The sequence below is a fragment of the Nelusetta ayraudi genome, unplaced genomic scaffold (assembly GCF_046127955.1).
Source record: "Nelusetta ayraudi isolate G7.1 ecotype Tasmania unplaced genomic scaffold, CSIRO-AGI_Nayr_v1 ptg000013l, whole genome shotgun sequence".
NCBI classification, from domain to species: Eukaryota; Metazoa; Chordata; class Actinopteri; order Tetraodontiformes; family Monacanthidae; genus Nelusetta; species Nelusetta ayraudi.
Window position 1 is genome coordinate 2,533,433 of NW_027466063.1, and position 19,333 is coordinate 2,552,765.

Genomic DNA, 19,333 nt, shown 5'->3' on the forward strand with positions numbered 1-19,333 from the left:
TCACTGCCATTGCATTGTAAACAGTATAATGTCAATACCAGTTGTCACCAGTAGATGGTGCAGAGTGCGTACAGAATCACCAATGAACTTCGCTAGAATTCCACAGTAGGACACTCAGCCCGCTGCGTTCATGCAGCCGTGTGAAAAACACTTCGTAGATGCAACACTAAAAGTTTAAGTGACATGTTTTTCAGTACACCGGGTATACTGGGGATGAATATATATAAATACTTTGGACTTGGAGAAAGTATATGCTTAATTTTATCTGGACAATTTTATTATTATCAGTTAGCATGTAGCATATTTTTACTGGTCCATGATATGAGGTGTAGAAACATCATATGATACTGTATGTCCTTGGAACAGATGAGCTCAAGCCTCAATGATGAAAACCAGTGTTCTTCACTATAACCACCACCCCGCCCGCACCTCCCCACCCCACAGTTCTTTTATCTTATATTATTCCACGGCAAAATATAGCACCATGTTAGATAACAAAAGGAATGTGGTGACTCACAGCTGCCAATGTTTTATCATTGTCCTCCAAGTAAAGAGGCGACATTATATTTCAAAATGGCTCAAGGCCATACCACAGTACAGCTCTGGGATAAACACAAGCATTTTGAAAAGAGATTCAAATTTATGACCTGCAGTTTCCCCATTTTCCCCATCATCAGGCAAAGGGACTGCTTTAAAGCATCAGAGCATGTGCCTCCCTGAGCCCAGCAGAGTCAGACTTAGATCAGGTGACCTGAAACTGAAGGCCATAACTTTGACAAACACAGACCTGTCGCTGTGTCTCCAAGGCTAATGATGGTGACTTCAAAACCTTCAAGATTCTATTTAGACTTTACTAGAAGATAAATATAACAATGTTTCATTAAATGTAAGTTTCATAGGCAAAGTATGTGTACTTAATTCATTGAGTACCAGTAAGAATATTGTTTTTCTTGTGTTTGAAGGATCAATGATGATCACTAAAATTTGCAATATGTGCTACACCTCTTGAGGCCAATGATTGATGTTTCATTACATGTATTTTTCCCCATGTACAATGCAAGGAGGGTTATTCTGGTTCAGTTGGTCCCCCAGCAGGCTGGACAGAACTAGATTTACTTTAAATAAAACTTTTTAGTCACTGCTCCATACTGCCTTGGCTATTCTGCTGCTCAGTTTTTTTCAAGAGCCTCCAACAGTTCAGGCTATAAGTAATTTGAATTCTTAATTCTGTCATTATCTCTTGCACACACATGCACATAAATCTCACACACTTTCTCACAGACTGGGTTAATGAATCTGGCCCACTGTTCTGTTTCCATGCTCCCGTCTAATAAAAGGCCTAATTAATCCATTTAACCTTTTGCTATCAGGCTGAAAAGCCCACACAACACCAGTCTTTGTCCCAGAACTGCGGCCTGTCGTTTCTCCTGCATGAATGCATGTTTTGGGGATGTGGTTGCTTGCACGTAAAGGTCAATTTTGACCTTGAAGAAAAAGTCTATATTTTGCTAATGGAAGGTAAAATCACAAGATTGACAGAGAAAAACAGACAGTCAAATTTGCAGGGTGACAACATGTATTCAATCTACTCATTTAGACCGAAGACTAATTTTAAAATTTTGTGCTGGATAAAGTTTCCCCAGCCACCCAACTGCTCTTTGTCAATGAGACCAACGGAAGGTATCTTGGATCTCTGGTGCCCCCAGCTGTTTCGGCGTGGCAACTGTGTCAAATATCAGAACAATGAAATGTGAGCGCAAATACGTTTTAACTAGACGTTGCATTTAATCTATTGCAAGTTATTTTTTACATGCAGATACATAAATTGTAAAATATGTTACTGACAGGAAAAGTGCTAAAGCATGTCATCACAGTTGCAATTTTTCATCTTTCATCCAATTAAATTAAAAGTGAAGAGTAATACATCTATTAATTCTATAATAATGAGGATGATGATGATAACAATAATAATTATATGAAATCATTCTATTGACTATCTGACTTAAGCAACAGAACACTGTTTATCTAGCGTGTGTGTGTGTGTGTGTGTGTGTGTGTGTGTGTGTGTGTGTGCGTGCGCGTGCGCGCGTGTGTGTGTGTTTAATTCTATTAAACAACATGAATCAGGCAATTTGGAAAATCTACTCAGTGTCGAGACAGTCGCTGCAGAAACTCAGCAGCTGATTTCCAATCCAAGTGCAGATTTAGGATCATAAGTATACGATAATTTTTTTTCTCTATGGATTTGAACATATTCAGGGCTGAGCATGACTAAATTGGAATTCATGTGAATGTTTAAAAGTCAAGTATTATGAAAATAATTATCAATATTTTCCAAAAACAATATGTGACTGGCTAATCAGAGAAGCCCCAGTAAATGACTTCCCTCCTGGAGGTCTGTGCAAAGACCGGCAGATCTGGAAATCACTCCTTTGTGATCTGATATAGCACAATGATACCTCATTGATACCTGTCCCAGATTAGTGACAACACTTCCACACAGGTGTTTCTTTCCCAGTCTGAGATACCCTTTCTTTTTTTTTCTTTTTTTTTATCTCACTCCAAACATGTTTAAGGTCCACCATAGCAATAATTCACGTAGGAAGATAAAACCCATCATCTGCAGAGGCTGAAAACAAAGGGATACATGCTCTTTTCTGGACATTCAAAGGTTTTTTTTTGTTTTTTTTTCAATCATGCAAGGCTGTTGTGGGAAGAAAACAAAAACATGAAAAGAGCTCTTCCATGGGTCCTTTAGAATATGTAAGTCTCTGCCTCTGTTGGAGGCTGCTGGGTGACCTCTCTCCTCTGGGAGATGCGGGTGAGTTTAACTTTGTGCTGCATCTTCTCCCTGCACTGCAGCAGACCGTAAAGCACAAAGGTGAACCTCGCCAGAGCAACTGTGCACACAACCTCCACCAATAACAGAACAGCATAGATGACCAGCCGAGTCTTGCACCCCTGAACATTGTCCCTGTAGTTGCATGTGAAGGATGCCAAACGCTGGTTAGCAGGTGGCTGAACGGGACATGTGAAGATCACGGGCATGCGTTTTGTTGGACGTGTTGTTGGAATAGTTGTTGTGATGGCTGGTGTGGTTGTTGGAATAGTTGTTGTGGTGGCTGGTGTGGTTGTTGGAATAGTTGTTGTGGTGGCTGGTGTGGTTGTTGGAATAGTTGTTGTGGTGGCTGGTGTGGTTGTTGTTGGAAATGTTGTTGTGGTGGGTAGTGTGGTTGTTGTTGGGATTCTTGTGGTCAGTAGGATTGTAGTTGGAATTATTGTAGTGAGCAGTGTGGTTGTTGGAATTGTTGTTGTGGTTAGGGCAGTGGTTGTTGTTGGAGCTGTTGTGGTGGGGGTTGAGGTTGTCGTCGGAATTGTTGTGGTGAGCAGTGTTGTTGTTGTTAGAGCTGTTGTTGTAGTGGTTGGGAATGCGGGGGTGGTTGGAGGTTCGGTTGTAGGTGGAAGGGTGGGGCAAATAAGTTGATCCACAGTCAGCGATCGTATTTCCTGTCCCCTCAGATGTTCTGGATCCTCACAGAGTACAGGAGGCGTCAACGTGGCGTTGTTGATTTGAATCCACTCGTGAAGGTCCACCAGATTGCAGTCACACTGCCACTTGTTGTTTTTGAGGGAGAGGTAGGAAAGTTTTGTTAAAGGCTCAAAAATGTCTGAAGAAAGCGTTTTGAGCTTATTGTCGGCGAGGTTAAGTTTTTTCAGTGAATGTAGCTTTTCAAACACATTTACATCCAGTGAATGTATCTGGTTTCCCTCCAGGTTGAGGTCTGTTAGGTTCAAAGGACCTGCAAAATACTCTGTATCCACAGTGACAAAGTGATTTTTGGACAGATCCAGCTTCTTGAGGTTTTTAAGAGGCGTAAATATTCCTTTGGGAAGAGTGGTGAGATTGTTTTGCCTGAGACTCAAATAAATCAGTTTGGGCATTTCACCAAAAAGTACTGGAGGTAGATTTGTCAGGTTGTTCTTGTGAAGGGTGAGAGCTTTGAGCACAGGGAAACCAACGAAAAATTCTTGAGGCAAAGTTGTCAAAAGATTGCTGTCCAAATACAGCCTAATAAGTTTGGTTTTATAGGGTAAAAGATTTGGTGGCAACTCAGTTAAGTTGTTGCCCTGCAATGCAATTTCCTTCAGATTTGGCAAATTCTGGAAAATATCCTCTGGAATGGAGGTCAGCTGATTTTCATAGAGTCGCAGAGTCTGCAGTTTGCGAAGGTTTGAGAACATGTCTGCAGATACAGAGGGGATTCTGTTTCTGGCTAAATGGAGTGAGATTAGGTTCTCAAGCGGTTCAAAGGTCCCTTCTTCAATGCGGTTGATCTCATTTCCGTGTAGGTCAAGCACAGTCATGTTCCCAACGTCCTCAAACAGGCCTCTCTCCAAGTATTGTATCTTGTTTAACTTCAAAACAATCTTCTCCATTTTGGTGAGGTTTTTAAGAACTCCCATGGGGACGTTAGGTAACAAATTACCGGAGATCTCAATTTCCTTGAGGTTTAACAAACCTTCAAAAGCTCCTGGCTCAATCGATATCGTTTTAGTATTTATGAATTCAACTTTTTCTAGCTGCGGGTGTCCAACAAAAGATCCTTTTGGAACTTGTGGAATTTGGCTATTCAGAAAGAAAACCTTTGTTAAATGTTGCGGTATATCTCGAGGGATACCAGTTATGTTACGACCGTAAACAATTTCCTTGGATTTGTCGTCCGTGGAAGATGATGAGGCATCAGACAGCAAAGCCAGCAAGAGTGCAAGGATTTCTGTTCTTTGCATTTTTACTCACTTGGGAAAGATAAAATGGATGGAAATTAGAACATATGATTCACACATATCATAGAAATCTACAATAGCTATCATTACATTATCATTACATATCATTTCAATGCTGTCCTGTTGCAACCACTGAAAAAAAAAAATCAACCTACCTTCTTTTTTCCTTTCTCTGGTTGAAGCAGGCTAGTATAGCAGGGAGTAAACATAAACTTGCTCAGTCTCATTTGTTATCAAATGTGTCAGCAGAGCATGTATCGCTCACCATCAGATCCGTGGGCTCTCTGCCAGAGGGAGGTGTGGTGTAACACTGTTCTGCTACTGGAGATAAGAGCGAATACTGAAGTCACAGTTTATGTTTGCCGGGTGGCTACTAAATAGCTCTGCATGTGCTTTAAATATATATAAATGTTATGCACAACTATTTTTCTTGAGAGTCCAACATCAATAGCACATTTGATTAAAACCCTTTCTGTGCTAGATGACTTGCACACACAGTGGCTGCTTCTTACATATTTGGCAATTTTGGAAATATGCTCTTGTTGTGACACCAGGTAAACAAGAAAAACAAAACCTTTGAACATGCGTTTGGTTGCAACTTGTGATGATAATAATGGCAAGAACCTCTCAATTAAAATACTGCGGTTTCTCAGGAAGCGATGTGTATTGGCAATTTGTTTGCTTTGTGTAAAACCTGGCTTTTATCCACGAACTGTATTCCAGTCTGTCTCCAGTAGATGGCAGTCTTTCATGCACAAAGTTAAGTATCCAGTCTGAACAGTGTGTGTGCGTCTGTGTGTGTGTGTGTGTGTGTGTGTGTGTGTGTGTGTGTGTGTGTGTGTGTGTGTGTGTGTATGTTTACATATTAATTCTCGTTTAATTTACACACTCAGCAGTCCCACCCGAGTAGCCAACCCATTTTTTTCTTTTTCCTTCTCTTTTCATTTAGGATGTGAGAGAAAATGAAATCTGTTTAATTTCAATTCATCTAAAGACAGCAGATGGCCGTGTCTTTAGACAAATAACTAATAAATCATCAAACGAGTAATTATAGCATTAGATCATCAAACATTTTATTGTTGTTATTGTAAACTGCATGTAAACCATATTATATATAGTATTACAGTGAAATAGTGTTTCATTTATACAAAATTGGAAATCTTTCACATTAAAGAACTGTTGTTAGTTATAATTTAAAAAAAAAACAAAAAAAACCTGCAGTTAGTGCTTAGGAAAAAATGTTGAGATGCTGAAAAATAAAAGATGTTGCGTGCATCTTTTTTGAACAGGAGCTGTGAAAAACTGTTGCAGTGCATCTGACATGTGATTACTTTGCAGAGCAGACATGAAGGAAATGCTTTTGAGTTTCAACATACAGAATTCAAAAGCTCATCTTTTCTCGCTGCGACTGTCATTCTGAATTGGTCCCATTTGGTCATCCTGCCACCTCTGAGGGTTTAGCATGATTCTAGGTTTCAGTCCCTCAGTTGCCCCTGGCTTGTAAAATTCTTTGTTTTCAGAGACGTTAGTAGTAGTCTAATCTACAGCACAGAGTTTTTACTCCTGCGGCCTATTTCTCCCCGCCCTCGTTTTTTCCTTCTCCAGCACAGACAGCAAACGATGAAAGTGCTAATGACGAGAGTGGCCACCACAGTGACGGCTATGATAGTGACCCAAGTGTCATTCCAAACAGCTCCATTCTCCACTCCGTTGTCCTGCTCTGCGTTGGAGGTGGTCGTGGCAGCAAGTGAAGAGGCACTTTGTTCCGCCGGAGGACTTGTGGGCTTCTTCATTTTCCCTGTCGAGGTCAATGGTGGCTCCACAGTCGAACTCTGAGGCAGCAAGTTCTCTGCTGTCAACAGTACAATTTCCTCACCGTGCAGGCCAAAGGGGCTCTCGCACACCACAAGAGTTTGGTTCACTTTGGTTGGGTTCAGCTTCATCCAGTTTATAAGTGGCAGGATGTCCCGGTCACATCTCCAGGGGTTCTGCTGAAGGAGAACCTCTGCAGCAACAGAAAGGACATCAAGACTCTGCTGCGGCAGGTTGTGGAGGGAGTTGTTCCGCAGGTCTATCTGTCCCAGAGTGGTCACTCCCTGCAGGAGTCCCGTTGGCAAGGAGCTGATGAAGTTGTGTTCCAGAGAGATGTTGACCAGGCTGGGCAGACCTCGGAAAGTCCCGGCATGCAGCGTTGTGAGCAGATTGGTGTGAAGAGACACTTCCCCCAGCTGCTCCAACCCTGTGAAGGCCCCGCTGGACACGTGAAGAATACGGTTGCGGCTTAGCACCAGGAGGCGCAATTGAGTCAGATTTCTGAAAGTGTCCTCCTCCACGTGGCTCAGTTTGTTGTCATACAGCCACAGATCCTGCAGTTGCATGGGCCCGAACACACCTGGTCCCAGGGTCTCCAAGTGGTTCTCATAGAGGGAAATCTGGGAGAGGGACGGGAGATTTAGAAAGATCCCTTGCGGAAGGGACCTGAGTTTGTTATTGGAGAGGAAAAGCTTCTTGAGCTTCAAAGTTTTGGAGAACAGGTTGTTTGGCAGATGAGTGATTGAATTGTCTTGTAGGGAGAGTTCCTCCAGGTTTACCAGGTCATCAAAACAGCCGATTGGAAGATCCTGCAGTGAATTTTTGTTAAGCCTTAAGATCACCAGCTGAGACAAACCCTTAAATGCCTCTGTGGCCAACTGGGTTACATTGTTCCCAGAAAGTGAAAGGGATTGCAGCTTCATAAGGGGCTGAAAAGCCTCCACAGGCACAGAGGTGAAAAGGTTGTCACTCAGATCGAGCCTTTCCAGCCTTATCAAGCTGGAAAACCAGTTAGGACGAAGAACCTGGAGCAGGTTGTTTTTCAGATACAGATCCTGGAGCTCTTTATTATTCCCGAACACATTTTCAGGCAGGTCTTGCACTTTGACACGGAAGAAAATTAATTTTTGTAAGTGTTTAGCGGACTGTAATGTGCCTGGGTGCACTTCAATCAAGTCAGTGTCTTTAATCCCTAAAGTGGTCAGGTCAGAAACATCAGCTAAGTCCTCAGGTTTTAGGATGGAGAAGCTACAGCTAATGAGGATCAGTACTTTAGTGGATGGAGGTAGTGGGGTGGGGAACTCTGAGAGACCGTTGCAGGAAGTTTCGTTCCCCGTGCACTGGCAACCAGCTGGACACGCCCGCACAGAAGTGCTGATGAAATGGAGAAGAAGGAGCAGTCGTAGGGTCAGGAACAAATCCATGACTTTCCTGTAGGGAAACAACAACAAAGTAGCTTCATGATAAAGTTTGTAAAACAGTCACGCCTATGACAAAGGTAGCAGAGTGAAACTTGTTGTTTTGAATTTGTTGTTTGAAGTTTGGCATTTTCCCGTAAACTTTTTTTTTATCTTGTGGGCAGACCTTCTGCAGGGGGAAAGACGACTGGTAAACACGAAGTCAGTGTTTCTTAGAGCTCAATTGTGACGCAAAAAGACACGTTGATGCACTCAACATGGCCTGAGACAGTTTGGGCCTGACCGCTACAAGAACATCAGTATTCGCTATCAGCAGCTAACACCAGATTTTTTTTTTGTTTCATCATTTAATTATAATTTTTTTCATCCATATGGGACAACAGTTTAGAAAGAGTTTTTTTTTTTAAATAGATAAACTGGCATCTTTTTCTTGTTTTTATTGGTTCAAGGCATGTTATCCATATATGAGGCGGATCAGCTTCCTGAGCCTTTTAAGAGCTTTTACTTGAAATTGCAGCAATCCAGTGACCACAAAACCAAAAGTGACATTGTCTTGGACCACTCCCTGTCCTCCAAAATGATCGTCAGTTCTTTCCTGACTGCATGGGTTTGGAATTTAAAATGCGATTCCCTTTTATAAATCACATACTGTTGTACCTTTTAATGTTAGTTCTTTGCATGGGAAAATAAATTAAAGCCAAATTATTTTATTCATTCGTGTTTTCTCAGACCAGCACATTTTTAGAAGCTTCTTTTTGGGACAATCACACACAAGTGTAGCTAGTCATTATCGTCTCATTCTCACATCCTCACACGCATTTTTACTCAGCACCATAATGATGCAGTTGTACCGGAATGTGTCTTTGGTTTGCAACAGTTTCTGCAGCATTGACATTCGTGTTTTAACCATTGGTCTTATTCCTTTGCCCACCTCTCCAAGGAATTTTGTCCATAAAAACTGTTTTTGAGCTCGATTAGATTTTGTCCTTCAATCAGATTATTTTTTCCTGTTTGTTTCCCCCTGTGTGCTGCTGGCAGCAGTCTTGCCAAGCTTGGCTTTCAGTGCCTGTGATGTAATCGGCTGAAGCAATTGTCTCTCAGAGGAAGTTGTTTTCAAAACAGATCAACATGAGCTCAACCAACTTCTTTCATTCGGTCTTTATTTCTTCCTTTCTTTGTGTCTTTCATCCTTTGTTTCTTTCTTCGGTGTGTTTTGCAGGATTCTGAGTCATTATAGCACACATCTGAATCGCAGCTGTTCCCTATTTGGAAATATTTGCACAACCTTATGACTTTCCCTCTTATTTGTGTGAGTGAGGTGAATTGGGAAACACAAACTGCTGCCACTTCCATTTTTAAACATCTGCCTGGCAGGAAGTGGCAGGCACAATCAAGTCACAGTGGTCCCTTTTTGGTTACTTTATAATAAAATCAGATCAAAACTACATCAGTGAAGACAGGCAGAGGGTGTTGTGTCCTGCTGGTTCTGGGATACAACACTGGAACGACCCAAATCTTGTGTTTCGGTCTGAGTGCAAACGGAAGCTAAACCATGTTTGTCATTCCAGTCAAGCCAAAACCACAGTGCGTTCTCGCATGGGAACAGCGTGAAATTGGCCGCAGCACAGTGTAATGACGGTAATGGCTGCTTTCCACCTCACCAGCCGTGCACCATCCCCTCAGCCTCAGCTGCAGGCTCAGCACACGTACTAACACAAAACTAATGAGCATAATTGGAAACAGTTATTCGAGCAGGGTAAGAAAAAACCCAAAACCAAACTGAGAAAATGTGCCGTTGTTTTTGGCTGTTCCTCGTTATAGACACAATGCTGCAGTTCAAGCTAAAAAGTTGTCTGACATATAATGTAGGAATAATCTAAAACTAGACAAATTTCAACCAAAACTCCTAGCAAGACTGCATTTCAGGGGTGTTGCTGGTCAATCCTTTTTTTCTTTTTCTTCTTTCCATTCGTTTCATTCTGTCTAAGCCAGTGTGTTCCCAGCAGTCAGCAGGAGTTTGTGGCATCGTGCAGAACTTACCTTGGGCTGTTGAGTCAGGCGAGTGAGCAGACAGAGCGGACTATGTGCGAACTGCCTATCTTTTATATCTGTCCTCCCTTCCTCCTCAGCTTCACAAATCCTCTGCGGAAACTTTCCAGCAACGTCAGGCTCACATTTTCCCGCTCTTGATCATCACACAGTTCCTCTCGCCAGGTCTTTTTGCGCTGTGCTCATTAAATCACTTGCTCCCTTTGTTTTGTTTTTTCAGCTTTTTTTTTTCTTTCCCCCTCTGAGGCATCAGAGCTCAGTTCCCAGCCGCCTCCCCTCTTTACTCTGTCTCTCCCTCACATGCTCACGCTCACATTTTTTGGCTAAACATGGTGGCGGGGGATCGGATGGTGGGGGAAAGCCACTCCCTGTGGACATTTCTATAGCTCTACTGAGTACACTCATTGAATATAAGAACTTTTTCCATTGCATTATTGTTGTTTCTAGCTTGTTACGTATGCAAACACTGCCAGAGAACATTCCATTATTTCCATTATTGATTTTTCTGGCAATTAATGATGATTTGCCAGAAGGAGACAGCTTTGAAAGATTCGAGCAGGTTAGAAAAGCAATGTGGCAACTTCCACATCTGGTATATTCTTCTTCTGCTGAGGGAAAGGTCATGAACCTTTTACATTCCTGCGTTGCAGTTATACACGATCTGTAACGAGAAAACCTCGCTCTTTATCATGACCACAGATAGCGAGGGTGGAGTTAATGCCGGGAAAGTTCGTTACAGCGCTGGGAGCCAAACGTAAAGACACGATGCGTGTCTGAGACCGCTTTAAGGCTCATGCAGATACACGGATAATAGAAATGATAAAGAAAAAAGATGATAACTTCAGTAAAAGAAAGTGCTTCTCTTTTTTTTGTCCATAATTTTAATATTTACATACATGTTTTTGTTATCGGAGGTTGCTTTTTATACACCATGTGACGTTTGCACAAATAATGTTAATTTTGAAAGAGTGACATGTGGTAGGTTGTCACGTGTGACTCATGGTGTTGTAATACGTAACGTCATCAACACACGTTCTAAATGTGGCTTAAAAGGCAAAAAAAAAACAATCACAAGACTCTGGACCTACATAATCAGCGTTTACCAAGAAACATTGAGTGAATTTGGATGTCAATTCTCCACATCCTCATTCAAACAAGTCAGAATTTCATCTTGACCTTGATGATGAAGATTCATCAGCGGCTGTATTTTTCTGTCAATGGAGAAGACACTTTTTAAAGCCTTTCTGAAAAATGTCATGTTCTTCTGTTCAGTGCTGTCCAGGCTCAGGAAAAGGAACTGAAAATAAGGTCAAACTTAGTCAGATTTGACTTGGTGAAACTTCTGCTCATTCGTTTATTCAGTCAGGGAAGAAAGAAAGAAAGAAAGAAAGAAAGAAAGAAAGAAAGAAAGAAAGACAGAAAGAAAGAAAGAAAGAAAGAAAGAAAGAAAGAAAGAAAGAAAGAAATGTTTTCTAGAAATCTTATTTTGCTAATGTCACAGTGTTATCAAAGGGGTAGTTACTGAATTCACACTAATAGGATTATCACCCCACCCAGCCAAGAATGAGCTAAGACCAGAGTTACACAATTGAGTTTGTGAACTCTCTTTCAAAATCAAATTCCCACACATTCGTAGAAGTTAAATGTTCATTTTCCACTTGTTTTTCTAACCCTGATTTCCTCTCCGCACAATCACTCTCTCTCTGTCCATCAGCATGTGGGTCTGCGTATGTGTGTGTATTACTGCTGTTGTGTGGGTTCATCCTAGTGGAAAAGCGTAATCATCCGTTGCCATAGCGATGAACTTGGGCGTTCTTCCCCATTTCACCCCCTGATTGTTTGCTATTTGCATTCAGGTCCAGTCAGTTTCCATGGAATTTGTAGCGTCTGTTTGCAATTGTTTTTTAGACAATTAAATTAATTTGAAAGCTCTTTTCGCTGTCACTTTGTATATAACGTGTATCTTCCATTTCTGCTGTTTTCTTTCCAAATAACGAGGTGTCAAACAACAAATCTAGAAACTCTGTGGGGAAAACAAATAAGTGAAAAAACAGAGCTACCATAACATGGATGATTGAGTGACTGTTTTACACAAGACAGTCATCTTCTTACCGTGCGTGTTGTTTTGAAATCTTGTCGATGACTGTTTTAGTGCTTCCTGTTCTGGGTTTCACACCCATGACACTGTCAGTAAATACTGTGAGGCTTTGTCTGGAATTACCATGTTTTTTGGAAGAGGGGATGACAGTAGCCTCAGATAAGACATGAGCAATGAACATGTTTGTGGTACTGCTTTCTTTGGTATGGAAGGAATTTGTTCCAGTGATGCTCACAAAGTGAACAGAACACTGCTGAGCCAGGAAAAGAGAAATAATCTATTTCATCCTGAAAGTGCATAAGATGCACATAGATGAAGCTGCTTTAAATCTATCTATCTATCTATCTATCTATCTATCTATCTATCTATCTATCAATCAATCTATCTATCTATCTATCTATCTATCTATCTATCTGTCTATCAAATGTAATGATTAATGCAATATTTGGGATGAGTCACTATTCACCATTATGAGTAATTACTTAGTTTTGGTGCTTTGTGCAACTGCCTTTATGTTGTGCCTCATTCAGATTTTTTTTTATTTTTTTATAGTTTGGCATTTCTGTTGAGCTTGCCTTGTAATGTTCAATAATGTTCAAAGCTAAAATAAAGTCACTCCTGGAAAGTGTTGACAGGAAAGTAAATATGATTTAAGAGTCATTTGTAAGAAATTTTGCTCTTCAAAAAGCCAAGGGAGAAAATTTAAGGAAGCATTTCTGACATTTCTGTTGTTGGCGTTAAATTGTGGAATAATTTGAGAGTACTGTACATCATATGTTTAAGTGTTTATAAGTTACAAGGAACAACGAGTTCAGTCCGTTGCGGTCACTAAATGCCGTCTGAAACTTTCACCACTAGATGGAGACAATTCACTTGCTTTTAGTAACTAAATGCTTTAGAATTACTGGTGGAATGCAAAAAAAGACTCTTGTTTATAAATGACAGAATATTACGTTTTAACCCTCTGAAAAGAGTGTGTACATGCATATGTGTATGTTTTAAACCCTATCAAAGGTGAAGTATTGAAGCACAACAGTGACTCTCCAGCAAGTACCCTGACCCGTGCAGTTCCCAACAACAGCAAGTTCCGTTTCTCTGGAGGTGTCCCTTAAAGTTGTAAGCAAAGATGGGGAAGCATTGCAGTATCCGTCCTGTTTGATATTTTAATATATCTGGAGCATTTTTCAGTCCTCGATGGGTTGGTAACCAATGTGGGAACTGAGTTTAATCATAGTCTTGTTGAGGCGATGCAGAGAACACATGATATGGAGAATGAGCACCAGGCCTATGATGATGAGTACGACTTGACAGAACATGTGGATTCCAAACCAGACTGTGTCTGAGGGCAGAGACCACACATAGACCCAGCCGTTCAGCAGGTTGTGGTGAACATACTCGGGTCCATCTTCAAAAACATATACATCAGAAGAATCCATAGAGTTGTGAGTCTTTGGGATCCGAGTGGTCTGGCCGGTGGTGGGAGTTGGGAGAAAACTTGGCACAGGGGTGGTGCGTAAGATGGGCGCTCTCGAAGTTGGATCTGCTCTCGTGGAAGTGACTTGTTGGGTGGTTCCTTGAGTGGTGGCTGATGCTGTTGTGGTCGGCGAGGCCCTTGGAGCAGCCACAGTTCTCCGAGCACGAGATGAGATTGCGAAGGCTGGTTTGTAGCTTATCGTCTCATGTTGAGGGTTCCCTGTGGGGAAGTAAGTTGTACTGTGAGCATCACAAAGGCCGAGATCCTCATCAGACAGAGAGTCAAGAGTACGGAGAATTTGGTACTCTGGGCTATGACATATTATGTCTTCTCTGTCAGGAATCACATGAGCATTGCGTTTGATCCATTTTGCGATGTCTCTGATAGCGCAGGTGCAGTTCCAGGGGTTGGCACTTAGAGTGAGCGATGTCAGAACTGTGTTTGATGAGAAAATGTTCCCTGGGAGAGTGTGAAAGTTGTTGTGCCTCAAATCCAACGTAGAAACATTTCCAAGGTCAAGAAAAATATCTTCTGGTAGGCTCTGCAGTTTATTGTCATTTAGAAACAGAAGGGTTACGGTGGCAAGTCCGGAAAACAAACTAGGATGTAAATTAACCAAGTTGTTGGATTTGAGGGAGAGCTTGTTCAGTCTGGGAAGGCAGCAAAACAGGTCATGGGGCAACTCAGACAGGTGTTCGTTTATATGGAGATTGAGGCTCAGGAGTCCAGACATGTTGGCAAATAAATTTCCAGGCACGGTGGTGAGGTTTGTTTCATACAGATAAAAATCTCTAATGCCTGGAACATATCCCATTAGCTGGTCAGGTAAAAATATAAGAGGGTTTTTGTAGAGGGTCAGCTTTTCAAGCTTAGGCATGTGGTAGAAGCTTTTTTCTGGAATTGTCTTAAGCTGGTTGGCGGACAAGGTGAGGGTCTTCAAGTTCCCCAGTGACCAAAATATCCGAGGCGGAAGGCTGCGGATGTTGTTGGAGTGAAGTTTCAACTCCGTGAGGTTGTAGAGCCTGTCAAAGATTCCGGCTTCCAGCTCCTCTATCTCATTGTTGTAGATGAGGAGTCGGTCCAGTTCGGTCAGCGAGTGAAAGATGGTCGGGCTGAGCCTCTTGATGTAGTTTCTGCCAAGGTTCAGAAAGACGAGTTTGGTCAAGCCGTCAAAGAGATCTGCGGGAAGGTTGTCCAGTTTGTTCTTGCTTAGGTCCAATTCCGTCAACGCTCCTAGTCCCTCCAGCATGTCTGGAGCGAGGGTCTCCAGCTTGTTCCCATCCAGCTGCAGCTGGTCCAGCACGGTCAGCGGAGTGAAAACCCGAGCAGGGAAGACAGAGAGATTGTTCGATGACAGCTTGACTGACCTGAGCTGCGGCGCACTGTGGAAGGCCCTGGGGTGGATGGTGTGGAGATGGCTGTTGGTCAGGCTGAAGCGTAGCAGGAGGTTCTGGTTCGCCAGGCTCTTCTCATTAATGACGTTCATTTCCGTTTGGTCCAGTATTAGCAGGAATGTGCTGGTAGGAAGATGCGGGGGTATGTCTGTGATGTAACCAACACACTTGACTGCTCCACCACCGTCGCAATAACATCGACTGGGACACATTGTGGAACATTTGTGTTGTGGAAGCGCCGAGAGAATGAGCATAGCCCACAAGGTGCCTGCACAGGTACAACAAACGTTAGTTAAAGCTTGAAATCAAACTTATTTTTCATTCAATTTGTGTTAGAAAGTTGCAACAGTAAAGCTGAAATTATTATTTTAGAATCAGAAATTCACATTTCGCATTCACACTAGAATGTAAATCTCGACAATGTATTTTTAAAAGATACAATGGAAGGGAAAAAAAAAGCTTTGACATTGAATATTTATCCTTATTTAACAATTTCAATATCACCTGAGGCCGCAACAATGCTGAAAGCAAGTTAAATGTGCTACCAACCTTGAAAGAAGGAATCCATCACTGTCATGTGTCAGGGTGACTGTTGCTGGCCTCTCAGTGAGCCTGTCTTAAAGATCAGGACACTGTCTGTCAAATAGGCCCCACCCTCCTCTCAGAAATGCACAAAACACAAAATAAATCATTCATCCTCCACATCCTGGACAGCATCCTGATTCTGGTATATCTCAGGCAAACAAGAAGACATGCAGATAGATGTTATTAAATTCCCTGTCATCATTTAACACTGGCTACTGCTGTTGAAGAGCTTTTTTGATCTGCATTGTGCAAAATGTTCCTTGACAATGTTTTCTGTGTTTTCTGTGTTTTCCACGTTGTCTCAATATAAATGAAAGCCAGTCTGTCCGATAGGCCTGTTTTACCTTATGTCTTCAACGACATGGCATCAAATGAAACAGAAAGTGCACATAGAGTATATCACTAAACTGTCGCTAACTGCTGCACTTTAGGACATTTTATTATTCACATCAAGTGTCGGTCCACTTGTCAGGAGACCCAGACGGTAGATCTGCTCGAGGTCTCGTGATTTTATCATGACATCACATGTCACGGCTGTGAGATCAAGAGGGACATCTGTAAACAGGGATTAACACCAGAATGGAAATATCCAGCTGGAATTTGCTGTGGAGGGAAAATGTTTGCAGTGTTGCTGAAGTTGCCTGCCCTCTGCAGGCCAGCTAAATCGGACCTGTTTTATTTTTACACTTTAACTTGCCTCTCGCGATGTATCCTGCATTTCTTCATCCTTATCAGCGAGACATTGAGAATCTTGTGGCATATTTGTCATGATGTGGGAAGTTTTGTCACTTTTCTGAGTGACACACAGGATGCTGTTTCATATCCTGCCTACTTATCTCCTAAATGCTCTGACCCTCTGTGCCTGACAACTTATTTTGCAGACTCAACTGAACTAGATAACAGCTAGTATGTTTAAGAGGCGGTGTCTGCCATCTGCAAGATCCATTGGTTGCAAAAAAATATATATATAGTGTAAAATATTTATACACTGCAAAACTGCAATATCACATATTGGATTCGACTTCAACTAAACTTCAACTAAATAAATACATTACATGTCTTCTTTCAATCATTATCAGACAATCGATTGATCCAGACCAAAAATGTTTAGATTCACACAATGATTTTTATTTATTTTGTAAATAAATAAACAGATGTGACAGATGTGATTTTTTTTGGGGGGGGGGGGGAAGAAAATAGTGTTTTTGTCCAAGTATACCACACGGGGGCGACATAAACAAGCAGTAAACAAGTGGAATCCCTGCTAAAAATCGTGACGTCTCAGGAGTCAGCTACATGACGTCCCGTCCCTCCAGTGTGTCCAGTGAGGCACCGTGTTTACAGCCCCAAAATCCTTCATGAGAGACATCATCAGTTCAGTGGACATGAAACATTTAATGAACACTCTCATTACAATGTACAATTCGATATTGCTGGAATAAATATGTGACGATGCTACTGGTGATTTGAGTCTTAAGGCTGTGTTGGGCTTTGCAGCATTAGTTCACAGTGATTCCCTCCTCGGCTCCCTCCTCCGTCAGACGCAGTACTTCCAGAAGCAAGCTGTGATCAATAGAGAGCAAGACCTGAAGTATGTTTTTTTTTTTTTTTTTTATGAATATGGATTAATATGAATCAGTAATGGATTGCCAATATGCTAAGTGCACTTACGTTCACCCCTTTTCCTATTTATAGATTTGCCTTCTTCCAAATTGGCTGTGATCTCCTTCTCCAGCTCCAGGTTCTCCCTCAGCGAACGGAGCTGCAGGCGTAAATCAGGGGTGAGACACACCAAGAAGATGCTGCTGTCACCTAGTTTTAAATTAGTGCACCCTTCATCCAGGAGGTGAGACAAAGCAAAATTCCCACACTGTTCATGACAAGGCAGCTTTTTACGCCGGGTGTTTCAAAGAAAATACAAGTAAAAATAAAATTGATACTATCAAGTCAAAAGTCAGAATGTTCTTACCTCCTCCAGTTCAGCTAATTTGCTGGCCAGCTCGAGACCTGCAGACAATAAAACATCACAGTCACTTTAGAAGACGGCACACCTTTGGGCTCTCTAGATTACTTAACCTGTGCGATGATCTCTCACCCAAAGGATCATCTTTCTCAACGGGAACCAAACTTTTGCTGAGTAACAGTGCGAGAATCTTGCTCTGGCGGTATGTGTCTTCTTTTGGGTTAAAAGCATTGTTTCCTGCAGACACAGAGGAAATGAAATGGAACCTGCTTTCCAGAACAACGACAGAAAAACTTAAAGAAATCAAAAATTAAGGGGTGTAGGCCTTTGTATGGAGTATTTTTGCTTCACTGTTTAAGCTCTTACCTGGGTTGAATATGCTCCGTCCCTCTACGTTAAGCACTCCTTGCAGGAGAAGCAAGCCTAGAAATCCAAAGCAGTAGTTCACCACTGTAAACCTTTCCATCCTGCTTGTCGTCTGGTCCCGAACTAACGCTGCACTTCAAACTGTATCCCAGGCAATGCTGGCACTGCCTTGGGTCTGTTCAGCCAATATATTTATCCTTGCGGATGGCAGGGGGAGGGGCCAATCGCACTCTTACGCACTTAATCAATAACCGGGGTTTTCGTCAACTGGCCGCTTTCCACGTGGACTGTCCCGTCTAGGTGAAATACGCCGATATGACGTTGAAGGCAAGGCCAGTAACCCTACATCACTGTGACACGGGCAAATCAGACAGAGAGGAAGTCATCAATCATGCCGCTGGTTAAGAGGGAGCACAATCCGATGTTCTTGGCACATGAAAGTATTTTTCTTTTACATTAATTGCTTCTTTAAATAGGCACAGGGGCGTGTGTTCCTCTCAGGCAGGAGAATTGCATTCATTTGATTCAGTCCCATCATGGCTGAGGCTGCCTGTCTCAGTCCTGGCTTGGTGACTGATTCTGAGATGGAAAAATGGCTGATCGCAGCCAACAGTACCACACCTGTGCAAGACACTGAGAATATTTTCTATACATAAAAAAAAAACACATTCTATAGCTGTGCCAGCTCACTTGGGGGAATCGAGCTGGTCGCAACAGAAGTTTTTTTCTCATAAAGGAGCTGCCTGGCATTACTGCAGGGTTGAGTTACAGGAGGATGGTGATTTGACATAAGTAATCCGTACAATTAGTGACCATGGACAAGAAATGTTGCTGCAGGTGTTTAAAAAAAAATAATAAAAAATACACCTGCAATACGATATGCTGAACACCAGGGGGCATACATATGCCATATTGGCACGCTCCAGAAAAGTCAATGAGCCTTGAGTGAGTGATAAGAGCCCTTTGAATTTCCTATTTAAAAAAAAAAAAAAAAAGAATAATGACATCATCTGACTTTGAATATAAAGTATGACTCGACGGATCTGAACCAGTGATGTTCGCTGCGGTGTTCATCGTGAAGAATCTTTGTGGCTGGTGCAGCTTCTGCTCCAGCAGATGTCATCAGTCGCTGAACCCCTGACGGGGAGGCATCAAGTTAATCAGAGGTAGCACAAACTGGGCCGGAAGTTGGATCATTTGGCCGTCAAAATCGAAGCGCCTGTTGGGACAATATAGTGTTCTCAATAATATTTTTCAATGATCCTGAAATTGTTGTTCAGAACTTAAAAAATAAAAATAAAAAAGTCATAATTTCACCAAAACCAAAATCTAAAGTATGAATGCAAAATCCCTGTGACCCTGAATAGGAATACGCGAGTATAGAAGATG

At 42.0% G+C, this 19,333-nt stretch overlaps 3 protein-coding genes across 6 annotated transcripts; all 3 read right to left on the bottom strand.

Annotated features, from left to right (window-relative positions):
• Window positions 1–255: 255 nt before the first annotated feature.
• On the bottom strand, window positions 256–10,353 carry LOC142885945 (uncharacterized). Of its 3 annotated transcripts, none has more exons than XM_076022765.1 (3): window positions 4,941–5,587; window positions 2,739–4,797; window positions 256–1,716 (listed from the first exon to the last, which is right to left on the bottom strand). In XM_076022765.1, the coding sequence occupies exon 2, from the start codon at window positions 4,786–4,788 to the stop codon at window positions 2,755–2,757; it is 2,034 nt and encodes a 677-aa protein (XP_075878880.1). In that variant the 5' UTR covers window positions 4,789–4,797; window positions 4,941–5,587; the 3' UTR covers window positions 256–1,716; window positions 2,739–2,754. The 3 variants fall into 3 exon arrangements, with proteins under 3 accessions (XP_075878880.1, XP_075878881.1, XP_075878879.1); XM_076022766.1 differs by lacking the exon at window positions 256–1,716 and adding an exon at window positions 10,056–10,353 and having other exon boundaries at window positions 1,800–2,856; window positions 4,941–8,028; XM_076022764.1 differs by lacking the exon at window positions 256–1,716 and having other exon boundaries at window positions 1,800–4,797; window positions 4,941–5,582.
• Window positions 10,354–12,935: 2,582 nt separating this feature from the next.
• On the bottom strand, window positions 12,936–15,724 carry LOC142885948 (uncharacterized). The gene is made up of 2 exons (XM_076022770.1): window positions 15,580–15,724; window positions 12,936–15,298 (listed from the first exon to the last, which is right to left on the bottom strand). Exons 1-2 carry the CDS (start codon window positions 15,605–15,607, stop codon window positions 13,347–13,349), a joined length of 1,980 nt encoding a protein of 659 aa, XP_075878885.1. The 5' UTR covers window positions 15,608–15,724; the 3' UTR covers window positions 12,936–13,346.
• Window positions 15,725–16,804: 1,080 nt separating this feature from the next.
• On the bottom strand, window positions 16,805–18,664 carry uts2d (urotensin 2 domain containing). 2 transcript variants are annotated; one of them, XM_076022783.1, is made up of 6 exons: window positions 18,400–18,664; window positions 17,945–18,294; window positions 17,711–17,815; window positions 17,585–17,622; window positions 17,287–17,377; window positions 16,805–17,178 (listed from the first exon to the last, which is right to left on the bottom strand). In XM_076022783.1, the coding sequence occupies exons 2-6, from the start codon at window positions 18,042–18,044 to the stop codon at window positions 17,153–17,155; spliced, it is 360 nt and encodes a 119-aa protein (XP_075878898.1). In that variant the 5' UTR covers window positions 18,045–18,294; window positions 18,400–18,664; the 3' UTR covers window positions 16,805–17,152. The 2 variants fall into 2 exon arrangements, with proteins under 2 accessions (XP_075878898.1, XP_075878897.1); XM_076022782.1 differs by having other exon boundaries at window positions 17,945–18,664.
• Window positions 18,665–19,333: the final 669 nt, after the last annotated feature.